The sequence below is a fragment of the Phoenix dactylifera genome, chromosome 7, assembly GCF_009389715.1.
Source record: "Phoenix dactylifera cultivar Barhee BC4 chromosome 7, palm_55x_up_171113_PBpolish2nd_filt_p, whole genome shotgun sequence".
NCBI lineage: Eukaryota > Viridiplantae > Streptophyta > Magnoliopsida > Arecales > Arecaceae > Phoenix > Phoenix dactylifera.
In genome coordinates this window covers 7,799,219-7,819,400 of record NC_052398.1, presented here as the reverse complement: position 1 = coordinate 7,819,400, position 20,182 = coordinate 7,799,219, and the positions used below count along the sequence as shown (strand labels likewise).

General features: G+C 39.8%; 1 protein-coding gene across 2 annotated transcripts; it reads right to left on the bottom strand.

The window, feature by feature from the left end:
* Window positions 1–216: 216 nt before the first annotated feature.
* Window positions 217–13,262, bottom strand: LOC103706480 (translocase of chloroplast 90, chloroplastic). 2 transcript variants are annotated; one of them, XM_008790588.4, is made up of 4 exons: window positions 13,008–13,262; window positions 7,984–8,100; window positions 7,693–7,808; window positions 217–3,621 (listed from the first exon to the last, which is right to left on the bottom strand). In XM_008790588.4, exons 3-4 carry the CDS (start codon window positions 7,805–7,807, stop codon window positions 1,397–1,399), a joined length of 2,340 nt encoding a protein of 779 aa, XP_008788810.2. In that variant the 5' UTR covers window position 7,808; window positions 7,984–8,100; window positions 13,008–13,262; the 3' UTR covers window positions 217–1,396. The 2 variants fall into 2 exon arrangements, with proteins under 2 accessions (XP_008788810.2, XP_008788809.2); XM_008790587.4 differs by lacking the exon at window positions 7,984–8,100.
* Window positions 13,263–20,182: the final 6,920 nt, after the last annotated feature.

Here is a 20,182-nt window from a genome sequence, read left to right as displayed (position 1 = left end):
TGTTTTGAGTCGTAAACTGTCGTTTCTGGAATCTTGAGATAAAAGTGGGTAGAATCACACACGCATAGGGATGGGGGTACTGATCGTTATGGAGATATTTTATGGGTCCTGCTAGCTTAATGACGAGCAAAAAGGCTCTACAACATGAATTGTTTGATGTTTGGGTGCTATAAGTGGGGATTATGCATATAACTAATGCATGCAAACAACTAACCATTTAGGGGACAAATCATGGTACCAAGTGTTGTTTTGGTACAGTGCCATTGGTACCATGTTTACAATAATAAGAGTTTTGTTAAAAAGACATAAAAAAAAAAAACAATATCAAAATGCCCATTGAACTCATGTAATTAGAGGACAAGAACTTGTTCTCATGTAATTAGAGGACAAGAACATGAACAAGTCTTTGTCCCCCCCCCCCCTTTTTTTTCCTTGATCCTTTTTGCCGCAAATGAGACTAATAAAACACTCGAGGCATAGTAGCATTGAGTCTGGATGAAGATAAGCATTTTGGTAAATATAGAGCAACATTTTGGTGACATGAGGAATTGAAGAACTTCGGCATTTAGGAACTCATTCAGATTACATTTGCTGTAACTGATGTGTGTTATAACTAGAAGTTGTATACCATCTGCCGTTGCACCCTTCAAAATCATAGGGTTTCTGTATCAGCCTTGCTGATGGTATTGATGTATCCCCAGAATGATATTTTTTTTTGGATTTTTCGGGTCATTCACCTCGTAACCAAAATCAGATGTAATCCATCTAATTTCTCCCTGCTCAATTCATAAAGGCAGTACTGGTATATGAATCTGTTTCAACTTTCAAGCAATGTTGAAACAACCATCCAAATAATTACGAGATGTTCAGAAGCCCACCTAAAATTTCTGCTCATAGAGGGCTCATCACCCAGGCATTTTGCCATTCCTGTTAGTTCAGCATTTTAGGTAAACCTGATGTCACCATTTTCATCAAAAAGAAAGGTGCTGGCAGTATATCTCGCAACAAAAAGAACCCATCAAAGCAAAGAAGATAATGCAGTTCTGCGTCAATGCATTATTTGCAGCTTTAATTACCTCGTGCACGTACGGAGGCATCATCTGCCAAGATCTGCATATAAATAATAGTAAACCCATGCAAAGATGAGTTGTGCAGGCTCAAAAAAAATCTTGAAGAGCTTTCTTTGCCTCTAAAATTCATTAGCATATCCAATTGAGTCATCTCCCATCACTATTGTACATTCATAGGCCCTTGAAGAATCGGAACGGTAGGAGGCATGTCCAACAGGAAAAAAGCCGCACCACTAACTTGTCTCTCAGCATCACAAGAAGAACAAAACTATTGGTACTTCTATTCTGTTTATTTATCAACTAATAGGAAAACTAATGTTTCTCCATCAGCCCACAGCATCAGTCGGCCTTCTCCGAAATAAGGCCTGAACTAGCGAAAAAACTGCTACCAGTGCTATCTCAACATGTTCTGAAGTGCTGGTCCTTACGCAAACCTGACCCAACCTTCTATTGTTCAAATTGGCACTAACAGACATCTTCGTACCACGGCCAACTCTTAAGTCTGACTGAATACTTCCCCCTAGAACCAACTCTTTATCCAAGGAAAGTAAAGTGGCGGCAAGCACCACTCTATCATCCCTAACAGGGTAGTCTCTCCCTCGTATGGTTGCTTCTAAACCCCCTCCATATGCTACCTGACCACAGCCCCCCATCCGCCCAGCGTTCAGCGCCAGCAAAAATCTCCTCCCAACTGAAATGGAGTCCTCAAGTTTGGCACCAATAAAGTGCACACCACCAAATTTGGTCACAGAAAGCCCACCTCCAATTGTGTTAAATTGAAAGTTTCTAAACCTTGCATTTCCATGAACAGTATATACTAAATCCTTACCAGCAGTTTGAATGTCAATTCCTGAAAGCAAAGCATGGCCTCTTGGTTCCATGTACTTCACTGCAGATTCTGCTTGAATAACAAATTCCTTTTTATCCTTGCTTACCTGTCCCGCAAGTGTAGCCTGGAGATTCTTTTTCACATCCAGAGAAGCCTCCAAATTGATCCCATCAAACCCAACATCATGATCCCAGCCTTGGGGATCCAAAACGGGCCTCACAAGCCACTTATCATTGCTAAGAAAATATCGATATCTATAGGTAGGACAACCAGAGTCAAAGCTTGGTGGGACAGTCATATCAGACAATTGCACGGCTTCTTGGGAAGCACCATTCTCAGAATCATCATTGCCTACAGATGTACCATTGGTAGGAAGCATGCTTTCTCTTCTACTCCTAAGTTCCTCTTTCCACTGCTTCTTCAGAAACAAAGTTTCACGATAGTCCAGCTCATTAAGATAAGCATTCCTTTGAGCTCTAGATAATTTTTGAAACTGAGCTTTTGTTAATATCCGGATAGGGGGTAGCTGATCATAGTCATCCTCATCACTGTCTGAGAGCTCATCCACCTCATCATCAAAGCCACCGCCACTTGATGAAGAACGGGTGCGAAGCAGTGATGACAGGAGATGTGGCAGTGAAGGCAATCTGGTGCTTGTTGGTGTCAACTGAAAGCTGTCCTGAAATTTTAGAAGGGAGTTTGCATCCCCCAAGACCTTAGTGGCTATGCACAACACCAAAAACTGAGACATCCAAACGTGACCATTTGGTAGAACCTTTTCGCCTTTTGTATTTCTCATACACAATGAATGGTTCTCCACCAAAAGGACAGGGATCTCAAGCTGCGAGTTGGAAATTACCTGGTTTATATAACGCTGCACCAAATGTGTACGCTGGTCAACGAATGTTTCAAAGCTCACAGGGTAACCATCAGGTCCTTCGGAAGGCGGCGAGGAAGAATGAGTCATGACAAGCATGGTGTTGAACCAGATGGATGAACCAAAAACATCAGTTATAAGCTTCAGTAGTGGGTAATCACTGTAGCCCCTGTTGATGGCATCAAGCCGTTCAAAATATAGAACAATGTCTGGTGGAGATTTTCTTATAAAACTTCTCACCGCAAGCATGAGTTCTCTATTTCGACGTTGGTTACCATGTGCAGGTGAAAGGCCTGGTGTATCTATTACTGTAACCTTGATTCCTTTAATAAATCCAACAACTTCTTGGATACTATCAGTGGCAGGTTCAAATGCATTAGTTGCTGCCTTTTCTTCATCAAAAATTGAATTTATGGTTGCACTCTTGCCTACACCAGTTCTCCCCAGGACAAGAATCTTAAATGAGAAGTCCACAGGGGGTCGACCAGCAGCCTCTTGCTCTACTGCTATAGCTTTAGCCTTATTGATCGTAAGACCAGGTCTCTTCACATCTGACTCCCCAGCTCGTATCATGCTTGCAAGTTGCAACCTGTATAAAACCTGTGCAACTACAAGATTTTCTGGTGGCTGTCCAATCCGATGGACAAGACGCAAGAACTTGATTTGAAGAGCTTCAACTTTGCTTAGTGGGTCTGCATTATTATCATCATCGTTATATTGCACTAGATGAGAAGCATCAGCTGTAACATTCTGCGGGCTGGCTGGAAATTCAGTTACTTGATTATTACTGGACCGGGGAGCACCAGAAGATACTGTTCTTGCCATGCTCACCGCATCCATCGTAGCTGGAACACAAAGAACATTACTTGGTAAACTTGCTGAAAGTGCAAAAAAGTTTAGCATTTGGAACGTGGAGCTTTAGCAGAATAGCAAACTTGTTCTGTTATTTTAACAAATTTATGAGACAGAGTCATAATGGCAAGGCATAACTCATATATGTTTAACATCCATTATACGAAAATGAAACCTTTCTTTCGTTAAAATTTACGCTTTTAAATAGTGATGGAGATATAATTAATGGGTTTGACAGATGGCATTGGATGACTAGGTTTAGAAAGTCAAGACAACATATTCTCTTTCATAAATTTATTTCCTTCAGTTTTATAAAGTTTAAAAGGTTTAATTAACCACACATCCATGTGTTCCAAAAATTCCACAGATTTATGCTTCAACAAAGCAAAGGAGATTCAAAACATAAATCAGTTTCCCACTAACTTTTCTCTGAAAACATATTGGCAAAATCAGGGGGAAATCAGAATCCATTCAAAAAGGTAATTATTTTAAAATGTGTTTTCAATTTGTTCAGAAAATGAAGAAGACTTGCCTTGGATTACTGATGTAGTCTACGTCTTAAATTAGGTTTAGTTAATTTGTTGTTTTCATCAAGTCTTCAGAAGGTTAGGTATTTCTTACTTTCTTGCAATTTTCGTATTACTTTTTAGAGATATTATTTTTTTACTGGATTACGCAGTCCTGTTATGTGTAGGATTATCATCTAAAAGTCCTATTTTAGGCCTATGTTAGTTTAGTTTTTAAACTCATTAAGGTTGTAGCTTGAAAAGATTTGATGGTCTTTTATGTGGGATCCTATGGAATTACGAATTTATTAATTTTAGAAAATCTTTAGTTATCTTTCTTTTGATATGATGGAGTTTTATGTTGACTAAGAGTCTTATTTCGTAAGTTAGTAACCTAGGTCTATTATAGCTAACTTGGGAGTCTTTTTATGATTAGGAAAATTTGTTTTAAAGTCATTTGAGTGTCCATGGGTATGGGTCCATGGGGAGTGACAAATTCTATATGATTTATGGATTTTATTGAATAAGCGACTTCTTTGTCAAGGCTTGTCATCCAATATTGTCTCTCTTTTCTCTATACTTCTTCTTCCAACCCCTTTTCTCTTTTCCTCTACTTTTATGCTCTCATCTGCTCTATCATCTGTCAAAAAAGGAAGAAAATTCAGATCCGTCCAGATCTGAAACCCATTTTAGCAGACAACTATTTTATTTGCACAATAGTGCTAAAGAGGCTGTATTAATTACTTAGACAAGATCTTTCGCTGAATGGGTTTCAAAATTCATGCATCATCAAGAAGACTTCATATTCACTAGAGATTGGAGGACATGTGGCTATACAAACTAGCAGCAATGTTTGTGGCTAGTCAAGGGAGTTCAGATATGGATGTAAAAAATTCCTTTTCCTGAATGCCTTGCTTGTGGTAAGATGAATTTTGTGAAACCTGCAAGAATAGTGATCACCCTTTCTGCCTCTTCTAAATTTATTTATCATTTTCATAATCACAACAGGCATTATCCATGTTCTTCAGACTGCATATCTACACCCTTCAGCCACAGGCAAATTGCCAGCATAAAGTTGATAACTGTTCTCAAAAGTTGAAAGAGCAAAATGCATATCTGAATTTCACATTCATAAACATCAACAAATGCATCGGTAACTGTTTAGCATATTCGAATCTTGCTTTTCTTATTCCATCTGTTAAATTCAGCTTTTAGTCCAAATTATCTACCTAAATGCAGTAACATTTCTGTATACTATAGACCTTCTTTTGTAACAATTACTAATGTAGTATGCTCCAACTAAATAAAGACTATTGATTTGTTCTTTGAAGTATACTATTATAATCATCCCAAGTCCAAGCTCTCATAAATTTAATTGCTTGAAAATTGTAAGGAGTAACTTATTTTTTTCCAAAAAACATATAGTAAGTGCATTCACTATGCATATCATGTCATGTGGTACCAAATGTTACTTCATTCAAAGGCTTTTGATCTTTTAGTTCAGCATTATAGGTTGCAAGATTAACGATTTTTCCTTCTTATGACTGTTGAATATATTTTGATATCCATGTTCATAACAGATGTCATATGCTGCGCGGTTTGTGAATGAAAAACAATGTGCAATGTGTTATGCAGCAGTTTGAAAATAAACATGAAGAAAGGAAGAAACTTGCATGAGAAATTAGTAATTTGATGGACCAACTTGGTTAAAAACAAGGACAGATAATCAGAGAAACATTTGACATGTTAAACCAAAATTTTCATGAAATATTGCTTTTTGATGTACTCTTACAGGTGAGTGTTGGATAAGCTTCAAGGTACATGCCTATGTTCTTTCATTAAATCTTCCAATTGAATAGATGTTGGTATGACCATAAAAGGCTGTAGATGTTCAAGCCGGAAAAAACATATCCAAATTTGAAAATAAGCATCAATACAAAGTCATTGTTGCTTATGTTCATGTGAGAACATTGCTATTCAGTCATCCTTTTGATTAAATTTTCTATCCAAATTTTTCTACAAAAAAGGGTTCGCTTCTCTACGATTCCCATAATCTTTCCCTCCTTTCTCTTACAATATTCACTAACAAGGTGATCAAACTAAATAAGTATCAATATCTTAAGTAATTTTACAAGAAGCATTGGCCTAGCTACAGTATTTATTTTGATTTTGCAACATACATTCTTGAAAGTTGTAGCATGTGTTTTATGGGTTTGAGTTGCCGAAACTTGACAGGTATAACCTATATAAGTTATGTTTATCACCAACAATTTACACGTAGAAGAATGATTTCATAACAAATGTTATTTGGATAAGCAGAATATGTTGCCTAAATGTTCACAACATTTATACTTATCATGACGAGGCCAGACCTTGTCATATTGATCGGTGCCTGTGCCTAGCATCATGCTGGATGATACATGTGGTCTGTTTGGACTAGATTTTATTAACTCAACAAAAGGCAGGACAGTTGGGACATAGAAAGTGCACAATAAAACAGACGGAGCATGATAAGAAAGGAGTGTTGCAGTAAGTGAATTTTTAAAGCTAGAAACAGAAAAACTAGAAATAGGTAAGGGACAAGTTAAGGATTGGCGCAAGGTAAAAGAAAGAAGATTTCTCTAACAAGATAAAATGTGCCATGAAGATAAATTAGTTTCCTGTAAAGAGAAGGGTTAGTGCGCAAGGGTCTGAAAAGTTGGGCTTGCATCTCTAGATGAAAATTTGCCAAAAAAAAAAGGTTTGTATTTTGAAACTCAGACATTAACTACAATCAGCCATGATAACGATCAATGGAGAAGAAGGATTCGTAAACGATAGGCACAGATCATTGGTATTAGATGTATCGTTAGGTTGTGCCGAGTCAAGTCTGCACACAGGCTCCCTATGGATTCTTAGTACATGACAAAGAGCATAATATATGTGAGCACAATAAGAGGTTGCAAAACAGTCAGGCAAATAAAGTTTCAAGCCTTGTCTTGTTAAGTAATTACTCCTTGATTTTTTGGTGCAAATCAACATGCACATTATTATACCTTTAAGCAATCGAAGGTAAAGCAGGCCATGATCAATTGACTTTCAAGCATAGCCTACATATTTTTATAGCTTTAGGCAAATCAACCTGCACAGCTATATATACCTTTATGCAATCCAAGGCAAAGCAGGCCATGACAAATTGATTTTTCAAGCATAGCCCACACTTTTTTCTTGGATAAGCACCCCGCTTATACTCATTTACAATTTCATGAAAATAAATGCTCCATTATTTTCAGTTTGATATTCCATCACTAAACTGAATACTTATATCCCCAAGCAAGGATCACTAAAGATAACCCCTACCACGGTTAAAACCCCCATACATGCACATGCACATGCAAAAACAAGAATATTTATCTGTTATGCAATAATGCAGGCTTGAACTCAATATCATGCACATAAATAATTGGGTTCATAGATATCTAAAGAGAAAACTGATATATGGCTTTGCTAATGATCATAAAGAACAAGGATAACCATTCAATAACATGAGATAACTATGTCACTTGAAGGAATAAACACCTCGACTGCCAACATCCCCATTTGGTGACTCCTCATCAAAGAAGCTGAAAGGTCTTGCTGACAGATATGATTTAGAAACCAGTTGGCAAGAAATCCACTTTTTAAAGTTCATCATCCTGTATGAAAATGGGAGAAAATCACACTCATATAGTGTAACTTTTCAACAACTATATATCAACAAAATTTATTTTTTATCATGCTGAAAAGAATTTACAAAAGAAAAAAATAGCTGTTAGCAAAATTGCCTCAAAAAGCCCATCAAGGTAAACTAGGTTTTCTACATAGATATACCTTTAAATCATAATTTCCTCCAGTCATAAGCAGTGGTTTTGCTTTTTTCATCTTTCGAGTCCTTCTAACATGAGCATTACTGATGAACAAACAATCTTTGTTTGACAAAGGATACACCTAAGATTATATGGTAACATCATCATTCATTTAGTATCCCTTCATGGGTCAGTGTCATTGTAGCAGTGCAAAACAATGGTGGTTCCCCAAAGATAACAAAAGTCTAAGTGTTATAGCATCTTTTAAATAATCCAAATCATCATTCCAATATTTGCAGGGGAAAATGCATCTCATCACTTTGTCATTGAAAGACATGTCAGAAAATGGTTTTAGTACGATCCCATATGAACATTCTCAAAAGAAGAAATACTTGCAATGCGACTACATATCTGCTGCCATTAGATCATATAAAATTAAATTTCATGGAAAGCAGATTGCATGGAGGTGTCAGGTGTGGGGAGGCAACTTTTATATGTCATGCAGTCTAAGCAAATGTCTACTATGTGCTGAAGAAAAAGCTACGATAATAGATTATTGCTCTAACTGCTTGATGGGCTATTGGATGGAGATCGATTAGTTATAATCCTAATATATATGCATGACATCAACTACCGAACACTGGAATGCAAAATAGGTCAAAAGTGTCAATTTCCAACCCAAGAACATAAACAAATAGAGCTAGAGTATTACAACTCTGGTAAGCAATATATAGGCATTGGTTACCCAATCCAATTTAGCCTTTCCTTATCTCCACAGGTCCTAGATTTTTGTGAAACTCTTCGTTGCAATGACTTGCTTATTCAAGAAACTAGGAGTACAAGGCTGGGTTGTGCATTATTTCAGTCATGAACAAAAAATCAGAATTCATTTTACAGTTTGAGCTTCTTTCCACAACCAGCTATTTACCTATACCAGAACTCCACCTTTCCATCCGGGCTGTGACTGGCATTACCAGTATACTGAAATTGTTAACAGCATGTATGCTGAAGCAGAAAAGCATTGGCTGTAGTTGTGGCAAGACAAAATAATTTTTCAGTCGTAGTGGGACTTACACCAAGGATCAGCATTGTCAGTACCAAATCAATAACTCTTAACACTTGTCAATTGTCACAGATGAAATTACTCCTAATACAAAAAAGGATGTGTCATGGTGTATATAATTTGCAGATGATACTGTTTGGCCTGATGAAAAAGATGACAAGGTTTTTCAGAACAGGATTAATGGAGGAAAGCCTTCAAGGATAAGCGTCCAAAAAATAGTAAAACAAAATAAGGGTGTAAAAAAGCAATTTTAATGGAAATAAAAAATAAATTAGTAGCCCATGAAAATTGGTGACCATGTAATAATGGTGTCTCCATGTTACAGTCTTGGGTATACTGTACATAGAATTAAGAAAGGAGAGAGAACTCACACATGAAAACATAAGAAGCAAAGAGGTGCTCAGATGTGAAACATAATTGGTACATTCCTTGGTCACTTAAAGAAAACATCACAAAACAACAATAAAGCATGGAATAATGAATAATTTAAATGTTGGGCAACTAAAAGGATCCAAGGAAAAACATGAATGTGAAAAAAATGAGATTGTTGGGTTAGGTATGTTGCAAAATTAGGAAGCACAAAGTAAAGGACAAGTATGTTGAAGTCAGATCCAATGAAGATCTGACCTGCTCAATTCTATGTTGAAAGGTCTAGGAAGAAAAAGGGGGAAGACTTAGGCTACTACCGGTGGAGGCTAAAAGAGTATGGAAGAGCTTGAAATGACACTAGAATGTAGCCCTTAACAAGAATATGTGTTTGAGGATTCGTGAAAACAACAGCAAGTGTATGGGATAAGGATTGTCTTTTACAGTAATGTAGTGACATTGAAGGCAAATTATATATACTTCTATATATTTTGTCTTAGGAACGAGAAGTCTCTCCCACATACATGCCATATAATTTGGAGTAAAATCATAAATTCACTTTACATGGAATCACCAACATGATAAAATGATACCACCATTTAGAATTATTTTAAACAAACTATATTAGTCTCCCCATATGGTATCTCCACCAATCCCCATCATAAAGAACTTGAAGCTTTTGAACGATCAGGAAACATGTCGTGCTATTATTTTGGATCATTTTGGCCTCCTTTTGGCCTGTGGAAAACACTAACAGTCTGCATTCTTTACTTAGTATTTTGCCAGGAAATTTCTTAAGATATTTATACACTTATTCTTTTACTAAGCTCCCCAACATGAAAACTTTGTTTTGAATACCATTGTTAAGTTATAACAATATATAAAGGTTATATATACATGCATACGAACATACATGCAGATAGGTACATAGATAGCAACTGAAAAAATCCATAACGGATAATTTTTTAAATATATATTTGGGACAAGCATGTAAGCTTGCTCCTTCTAATAATACAATCATTAATTTCTTTCTTTTTCTCTTTGGAGAAAAACAAGCTTTTTTCCATATCCAAGGTACAGATAAGAGAATTTAAGATTCAAACTCCAACAAGCTAACTAACTAATATAATGGCCTCCGATATCATAATATATTTCCTCCAAGGATGACCAACAAAAGGTGATGTAGTTTAAGTTTAAATTGGGTTTAGCTTAATTATTAATTTTGGATTTTTGTCAATTGTTGCTGTTTGGGGGACCTAGGTAAGGTTTTCTATTTTCTGTTAATTTTTCTACTTAGTTTAGGGCCTAGTCTTTTTAATGGGTTCTTGAGTGAAGTAGGAGTGGTGTCTAGAGTCCTGCTTTAGGTTTAAGTTGTGCTAGGAAAGATCTAAATCATTAGGGTTGTGTTTTGGATTTATCTGATGGCTTTCTCTGTGCAGTTCATAGAGATATGAGGTTTGCTATGCATGAATCCTCAATTGTTCAGTGAAAGAACACCCTTCTCTTTTAAGTTGGTCTTAGGATCCAGACCAAATCTGATAATTATCTGTTTAAAGAAACAATAGACCATGACAGGGTCTAATCTTTTCCAGAAGAGTGCCCCAGTTTGTCTCATATATTGCTTTTGGTGATTGCTTAGGATCGAAAGTTCGATCAAGAACCGTTCCAAACCATCCGGTTCGTAGCGTCCCGAGCTGCAGTCCGAGACGGTTCCGGCAACGAAAACGAGACCGGCGCCGAGAAAAAAGAGGAAAAGCGAGAGAGAGAGCGGGGGAGGAAGAGGAAGAGGAAGGAAGAGAGTGGAAGGTCGAGGCCAGCATTCGCAGCCAGCTGGCGGAGGCCGGGGAGCCGCCGCACGAAGGAGGGAGCCGCGGAAGAGGGGACCGCTCTGGTCCTTGTTTCGAACGAAACAAAGGACCGGAGGGAGCCCTTCTTCCGCAGCTTTCCGGCGGCTCTCCAATCCTCCATTGGCTCTCCGCCGGCCTCGCTCACCTCCCTCTTCTTTCTCTTTTTCGCTCTTCAAAACAGGGGACCGGAGGGAGCCCTTCTTCTACTGCTTTCCAATGGCTCTCCAACCTCCGCCTCCTCCGCATGGCGGCTCTCCAGCTCTCCGCCGGCCTCACTTGCCTCCCTCCTCTCTCGTTCTCTCTCTTTCTCACCTCTTCTACTGTGTCAGTACGGGTCCGGCACAGAACAACGCGGATCTATACCGGCTCGTCCCGCCGAGCAACCGATACGGTATCCAAAATCGGTTCCGCCGACCCTACCCCTAACACTCTTTTTTTTGGTAGATAATCCCCTCACGCTCTTTAATAAAAACAAGAAGGAAAGGGGGGAAAAAAAAGAGGATTGTTCCCTGCATATCCTCAACAGATTCCCTCTTTCTCCAGCTTTCATAAATTAACCTAATTTTCCCTGCCCTTTGCCACCTTATAATATGAAAATGAACTTTGCAACATATATATCATTTCAAGAGCATTGGATTAAAGATAATTATTCCATTAATAATGAAAGAAATTCCCAGATGAAAGAAATTTGATGGCAGTGTTGATCAAATTGCAGAAAATTGAATGGTTCGCTCATTCTATGATAACAAGTTTATGCGATCTTCATGACAGAACTACTTACTGTACCTGTTTGTCGTCTGCAATACTAATAACACAACCTGAGAAACAATGTGTCAGCTCTAATAGGTCCCATGTTACTCCTTTATAAATGTGACATGCTACCATGCACTCCTGTCAAAAGTTTCACCTTCTGATGTTGCAAAGCTCTTTTAAATTGATCTTAATCTTGATGCCAAAATATTGTCACGAATTGCTTTCACCATTGGAAAGCATATAAATTTCACATTCTCATTACAATCATTTTCGCCCACTCATTATCTTGAAACACACAACTATGTCAAACCTAAAACTACTACCACATGTTTTCTACACTGACATATTTCACAGGACATCATTCCAAGCCATGATGATATTGAGATCAAAACAGTTGCACAGATCAAGTGGCACAAAAATTTAGTGTGTACAAAACTAGAGCAAGAAAATATAAGAGAAAACCTAAGCGTGATAAGAAGCATAGGACATAATCAGACCATCCTGCCTCTTTAGTCCTAGTCAAAAACTAATGGGAATTCGTATAGCAAACAAAGCAACCAAATTATCCCCATGAAGCAGAAGCACCGACGAGTACAGCATGCTTAGTATACGCATCAGATATCGAGAAAAGAATCGACCTTTATGGCATCTGACCAAGGAAAATCAGTTCTGAAGGTTTTCTATGATCAGAAAGATTCCGATGTTAAAAGAAAACTCATTCTTGAAGTCGTTTATTTTGGAGAATCATTTGGTTCCTTCTTCTTGGTGCATTAGGGCATAGCATGAATGAATTCAACATCTCAAACATCAAAAAGAAGAAGAAGAAGAAGAAGAAGAAGAAATAAGCAATCTTGAAGCCATTTAATTAAACAGAAGCCATCGCGAAGATTTGTTCACGTTCACCAAGATTCAATTTTGAAACTATATTTTCCGAATTGACAACTTATCTATCCTAAGAATCACATGATCCGAAGCATTCGGTATCGGAGAAAGAACAAAAGGAGGGATTGAACAAACTACCTTCTTGAGAGGAGAAAACTGGATCGAATCCACCACTGTTCATGGACGCAATCGCCGCCGCCGGCGCTGGTGCAAGCCCTCTAGGGCCCCTCGGATGCTACCGTTTTGATTGGTAGAAGAATACCTCTGTAATCTATACACGTCTCTAGAGAAATAATACCACTACCGCACTTGGTTATTCGGAGAAGACTCAGAAGAGGGGATAAGAGAGAGAGAGAGGTGCAGACTTGTTATGGCGGCTTCCTTCCTGACCATCCAACCATTCTAATTTCTTTTTTGTCTGGTCCGACCCCTTCTTGAGTTTTGACGAGAATTCTTATGTAGAAAAGACTCTACAACACCTGACCCAAATCCAAACCCAATGGGATTAATATGTTTGGTTTGGACCTAGTCTTGGTAAAGGATTAGTATTTGTTACACTTTTCTAGCAACTTAGCAACCAAAATATCGTTATAAATACCAGGAAAGATTGGATTGGGGATGATAGTAAAAGCTCAGAACAGATTTGTTTGAGCAAGATCCTGACTGTTTTTCATGTAGTCTCTCACCAAACAATCAGGTGTTAGTGACTTCCACTAATCTCTTTTGATTATTTTATCTGATAATCATATCTCTTTTTGGTCTCAAATTCTCAATCTTGGATGATGCATCGTAATTAAAGTGGAGAATAGTTCTGCTTCCTTTGCTTGAAGAAAGTAATTTACTTGGAGCCAGAGACGTGAAACGAGTTACACGTATAACATAGTTCTGAGTCAATTTAGCATTGTTCATCCTTGACAATTTTGGATTCGTGCATTGGAAACTATTGGCAAATGAAATGTTTTTTTCCCCACATATGGACGGTTCGTAAAATCCAACATTCTCAGGATCCAACTCAGACATTATTGCATTGTGATTTTTCGCACGTATGACGCACATTTAAGTGGAGTGAATTGAGAAGTGGCTTTTTAATTTTTCCAAAAAAGGTGGCGCATTGAATTGCCCATCAACAATGGAAGAATGGAAGATTGAGCGGGTTAACCCGAACCTAATCGGAGTTGGACTGGATGGATGGGTTTAGGCACAACTCAAATTGGGTTCGGGTTGAAAATCCTGACCTCATTCAAATTCGGGTTGGATTTGGATTGAGATATCATGGAACCTGGCTTAATCCGGACTCGAACCTAGATGAATATACAATATACTCTACTCCATTGTAGCTTCATTGTTTGAGATCCCGCTTGCGTTTGTTCGATTATATAAAATCGGGATTGATATTATCCTTTCATAGTCACATGCTACCATTCCTAGCTTATTTTATTTTACTTTTAGATATTATTCAAATGATTTAGGAAAATTTAACTGGTGTTTAGCTAAATCGATCCAACAGATCCAACCTAACTCAAACCAATCTGATTTTGAAACTGAGCTCAAAAAAATTGAGGCCGTGTCGGATTCAAGTTGGAAAGGTCGAGTTAAAGGTTGGGTTGGATTAGGCAGCAGGTAAAAAGTCTTAGGATCTCGAGTTGCGCCTTGGTTGGCCTCCAACCCGACCTAACCCATCCTATTTCTACCTCTAATTCAGAAAGTGTAAGTCATGTTAAATAGAGGGGGGGGGGGGAGAAGACAAGTACCATGATTTGATCTGAAAATCTAGATGAGATGGGAGGAAAGGAAGCGGTCCCAAAACCAGCAGGATGCATAAATCCAAACGAGACTTTCTCGCACCCAAGTTGGGTTGGACCATTTAACAGATACTTGAGAAGTTGGGTTGGACCGTTAACAGATACTTGAGGTGTCGTGGACCAGCCACATGCTGAAACATCATGGTGCGGACACCAGTGCCAGGTCAGCCGGTCGCCACAGGATCCAGCCAGCTCAGCGGGTTCCAGCCGATTCAGCCAGCCTGATTTTATTTTAGATTGATTTATTTTATATTGATTGGGTTTATTTGCATATTGTCATTTGGGTTTATTTGCATATTGTCATTTTAGGAGCTTTTTGGAATTATTTTATTTGTAGGGGTTATTTGTTATTTTGTGACCCTATATATATGGGTCCATCCTGATGTTTAGGTTTTAATGAATTAATGAATGAAAAATTGGTCTTCTTCTTCCTCCTCCTCTTTTCCTCTTTCCCTTCTTCTTCTCCTCTTCCTCTCCTCTTTCTCTCTGTATTTCAATCCGTACTTCCGTCCTGCATCAGCTTTGGTATCAGAGCCAGGTTGACTTTCTGAAGTCGAAGGATCCGGTTTATGGACGGACCCCCGCCGATTCCTTTTCGGCCTTTTCCTCACCTGTATTTTGCTAGATCATTTGCACCGCAAACGCCGGAACGCACGGAAGGTCGTCGCACGGCACGCACCCCGAAGAAGAAGGGTCACTCCATTTCTTCCTTATTCTCTTCCCTATTCATCACCTCACCCGCTGTGAAGAAAAAAGAAGTGAAACCCTCCCGTCGGTCGGCTGCTACCCGGCGTCGATCCACAGAGCTCCTTCGCAAGACGCCGTCGCCGCCTTCATTTCCCTCCGCCGCTGCCTCCGACGCTCTCACCCTTTCTTGGCCGTCCTCCTCTGTCGGATCTCACGCAGAGAAGGAAGGCTCGGTCGCCGGAAACCCCCAAGGCAGCCCGGGAGGCAAATAAGCCGGCCTCCTATCACTGTGAAAGCATCATCCACCGCCACCGTTTCGCCGCGCCGCCGATTTACCTTTGATCGCCGCCGATTCGCCTTCGGTCGCCGCCGTGCTTCCCGGAGGTCTCGAAAGCATTTTGCTGCCACCGACCGTGGCCGGATCCAAGTGAAGGACGTCGCCGCCCCGATCACTGCTGCACCAGCACCCTCTTCCGCCGGCGCAACACCTCCCCGCAACCACCGCCGCAAAATCAGGCGAGATCCGGCGGAAGCGAGCGGACGGTTGAAGGTTGAAGATGATCTACAGTACGGGTAAGGTCTGCACCCGTTAGCCCGTTAACCCATTATCCATTAACCCGAGTCATTTCAAAAAAAAAAAAAAAAAAAATTGCGGGTTGGACTGTCCTAGTGGGTTGGGTCTGTTAACCCGATAACCCGACAACCCGACTTGAGTTAAAAAAAAAAAAAAAAAAAAAAAACTGGTTGACGCACGTGACGCGTAAGTCGCGCACGTGCGGGAGGTTTCCTCCTTCCTTTTTTATTTTCCCGATTCCCTGGTTTCGTTTTCTTCTTCTCTTCCGACCACCGTCCCCCGTCAACCCCACACTGTTTCCTCTCCGCCGTCAACACCTCCGCCCACCGCCACCGCTGCCGCCGTCAATTCTTCCGCGTCACCACATCTCCCGTCTCTTTCCTCTACCATAGTTGTGTCACTCCGCCGGCATTCATCGGCCCGGCCGAGTCCACCACCACCACCGTTTTCCGCCCTCCCACCACCGTCAACTTCGGCCTTCCACTGCTGTCAGCGCTCCCCGCTCGCTCCCCACCGCCGCTGCCACGCCTGCTGCTGCACCCCTGCGCTGCGCGCTGCCCCTGCAACTCTTTACTGCCGCTCGCCGCTGCTAAGTTGCTGCCGCACCGCCGCGCCGCCGGGTTGCTCTCACCGCCGCGCCGCCGCGTTGCCGTCGCCGCCGTCGACTGCTGCACCACCACTGTCGGCTCTGACAGTCATCACCGCAGACCGCTCCAACCGTCCTGCATCAGCTCCTCCCTGCCAACAGTTGCTCCGACCACCACCACCGGACCCTGCAACGCCGTGAACTTCTTCCCAGCATCATCTCAGCTGGAACATCTTCGGCAAGCACAGGCCTCAATCAGCTCTGGCCCCCAAGTTGCTGATATCAAGTCCACCGAGTTGCTGTGCTCAGACCCGATTCGCGCTATTTGCATCTGATCGTCGCCCCAACCCAGGTCAGGTTTCTTCCTTACTGCAAATTTTATTTGTTTGTCTAAATTTAGAATTAATTAACTCTTATGTGCTCTATTGATATTGCTTCCTAAAATTCAACACATCCACTCCAAACAACCCCAAAACCCTAGTAGTGGCCTGTCTTTGTTATTAATTGTAGGGCTACCTAATCTTTGGAAGTTCTTTGAGGCTCTGTGCAATCCTGCAACACACTGAAAACTAGTACTATTTGACTGCAACTACTTATCTGAATTTGTTACGTAATTCAAAGCCAATTTCAATTGCTTGAGTTAGCTTCCGATTATATTAAGTATCTACTTTGCAATTTTGAATTCATTTCATGCATTAGGTCTACTTAGGAACATTTATAGTTGGTCGGATCATACATTTTGACATTCATTTTATGCATCTACGTAGTGGTCGTGACGCATCTCATCCTGAGTCCCAATTAGGCATGGATTCCAAAATCGAAGCCCTATTAAAGCTATCCAAAACACTAATGCCCAAGTCCAAAAAACTAATGCTCAAGTCCAAAATACCAATGCCCAAGTCCAAGCAAACAACTTTGATAATAGGCATGTTCCAGGTCACCATTATGCCTACCCTCGCCCTAGAGGACCAGGTCCCTTTCCTAATATGAATAGAGGTTACCGACATAACGTAGAACCCAGAGCTCTTCGTGACCCTGATGAAGACGTAATGAGAGGCATTAGGGTGGAAGCCCCCACTTTTGACGGTCGTCTTGACCCGAAAGTCTTCTCCGATTGGTTACACGAAATGGACCACTTCTTTGAGTGGTACAATCTGTCTGAGAACAAAAAAGTTCGATTCGCTAGAATGAAACTCCTTGGTCAAGCTAAGCTGTTTTGGCAAAACACTGAACAACTATTAGCTAGGAGACATCAACATGAAATAACTGATTGGGTAGAGATGAAAGAGAGACTTAAAGAAAAATACCTGCCCCTTAACTACCAAGACGATCTCCTAAACCGATGGAACACTAAGTCCACATTTGTAAGGCGCCCTGACACACGGAGCACTCCCACCGGCCTTAATTCCTTAGGGTCCAAACCTTCTGTAGGGTCCACTACTCATAGGCCCCCTCCTATTGCCCATGTCACAGGCCGAGACACTAATGGCAAGGGAATGCTTGGTGAGCCTCCCAAACCACATTCCAAAATTCGGTGTTACAAATGCCAAGGTTTTGGTCACGTTACCTCCCAATGTGCGAACAAATTTTTCGTTATTGCTCAGCAAGAGCAGGGAGGTGACATAGATGACTTAGAGGAGCAAATCTATGAACCAAACCTCGATGACATTCAGGACATTGAGGAAGAGTGTGATGACAAACCTGAAACCCTAGGATGCACCCACACTCCACCTAGCTCGCTTGCACAGTCAGATAACGAGTCTGACCAGTCTACCATGAGTGTAGTTGGATATGCCCTCGCACAACCCATCGAAATTGATGTTAGGATTTCTGAGCCTGCATATGCATTTACACAACACATTCATAAGTTGTATCAGGAAATCCATAAGGGCATTCATGCATGTACTGCTCAGTATAAGATGCAAGCTGATTTCCGTGCTAAAGAATTTCAAACTTGGGGTTACGTAATGATCCATCTTAAGTAATTGCAGTCTCTTAGTATTGGACCATTTAGGGTGTTGCACAAGGATGGCACTGACGCCTATGCCATTGACTTTCCATTTGATTTCGGTCATAGCCTTACTATTAATATTAAAGATTTGGTTGCAATCCCTGATGACTCTTTTGCTGCACACTCTCCTGCGCCTGATGTTTATCCTATTATTGATTCCATGCCACCTTTGTTTCCTTTTACCCTCCATCGAGCACAAAAAGAGTATATTGATTCTATTTTAGCCGAGCAAATAGTTTTTACCAGTGATGGAGGCATCCAACATTTCCTGGTTCGTTGGCGAGGACGACCAAGGTCCGACTACACTTGGATCCAGCGCGAGGAGATACCGCCGATTGACCCGGACTTGTTGGAGTACTACCGGGGCTTTACCGAGCCGCTTTCGTCGAGGTCGACTTCTTTCCACCCGAGGAGAGTTGGTGCGGACACCAGTGCCAGGTCAGCCGGTCGCCACAGGATCCAGCCAGCTCAGCGGGTTCCAGCCGATTCAGCCAGCCTGATTTTATTTTAGATTGATTTATTTTATGTTGATTGGGTTTATTTGCATATTGTCATTTGGGTTTATTTGCATATTGTCATTTTAGGAGCTTTTTGGAATTATTTTATTTGTAGGGGTTATTTGTTATTTTGTGACCCTATATATATGAGTCCATCCTGATGTTTAGGTTTTAATGAATTAATGAATGAAAAATTGGTCTTCTTCTTCCTCCTCCTCTTTTCCTCTTTCCCTTCTTCTTCCCCTCTTCCTCTCCTCTTTCTCTCTGTATTTTAATCCGTACTTCCGTCCTGCATCACATCATCTACAATGAAAACGTTGCAGGTAAGCACACTTAGGTCTATTTAGGTTCGCTGTTGGCAATAGAATTTTTGGAAGTATAGCTTTTTGAAGTAGAATTTTTATAAAAAACTATTTGTTGTTTGGTAATTACATTCCTAAAATACCATGGCACTTTAACATGTGTTTGTAAACTGAAAAAGTACTTCTGCACAAAAAAATTACTATAAGAAACATTCCATAGTATTATACAATAGAGCATAATAAAATATAACATATATTAATATATAAATATATAATATAGTATAATATTACTATAATGTAATATAATATTATATTTATAGTATAATACAATAATAAAGATATAAAATATTATAGTTATTAGTATAAATTAATTTTTCATAATATAACATAATATTAAATTATTTAATATAATATACTAATATATATGATATAATGTAATATAATATTATATTTATAGTATAATACAATAATAAAAGTATAAAATAATAATATATAAAAAAGAATACCTTTTCTTGCACGGAAGAGAGTTTGATCTACGGCTAAGATTCTTTGTTGGAGCTCCAGCAGATTTTTATATTTATAAAAGGACAAGGTATGTAATTGTCATATTTTATTATAGGTATTTTGGTCAAAAGAACAATTCTCGACAAAGCTCAACATATCTTTTTCGGAAAGATCTAAAATAGAGCTTGAGCTTTTCTAGGAAAGCTAAAACAAATTTCCAAAATTTTTACCAAGCGCTCTTTTCATCCAAAAGTACTTTTGGAAGGCTAAAAATTGTTTTTTGACCCTCCAAAAGCTCTCCCAAATGGAGCCTTTGTCAGAACTGGTCAAAAAAAAAAAAAACTTTGGTG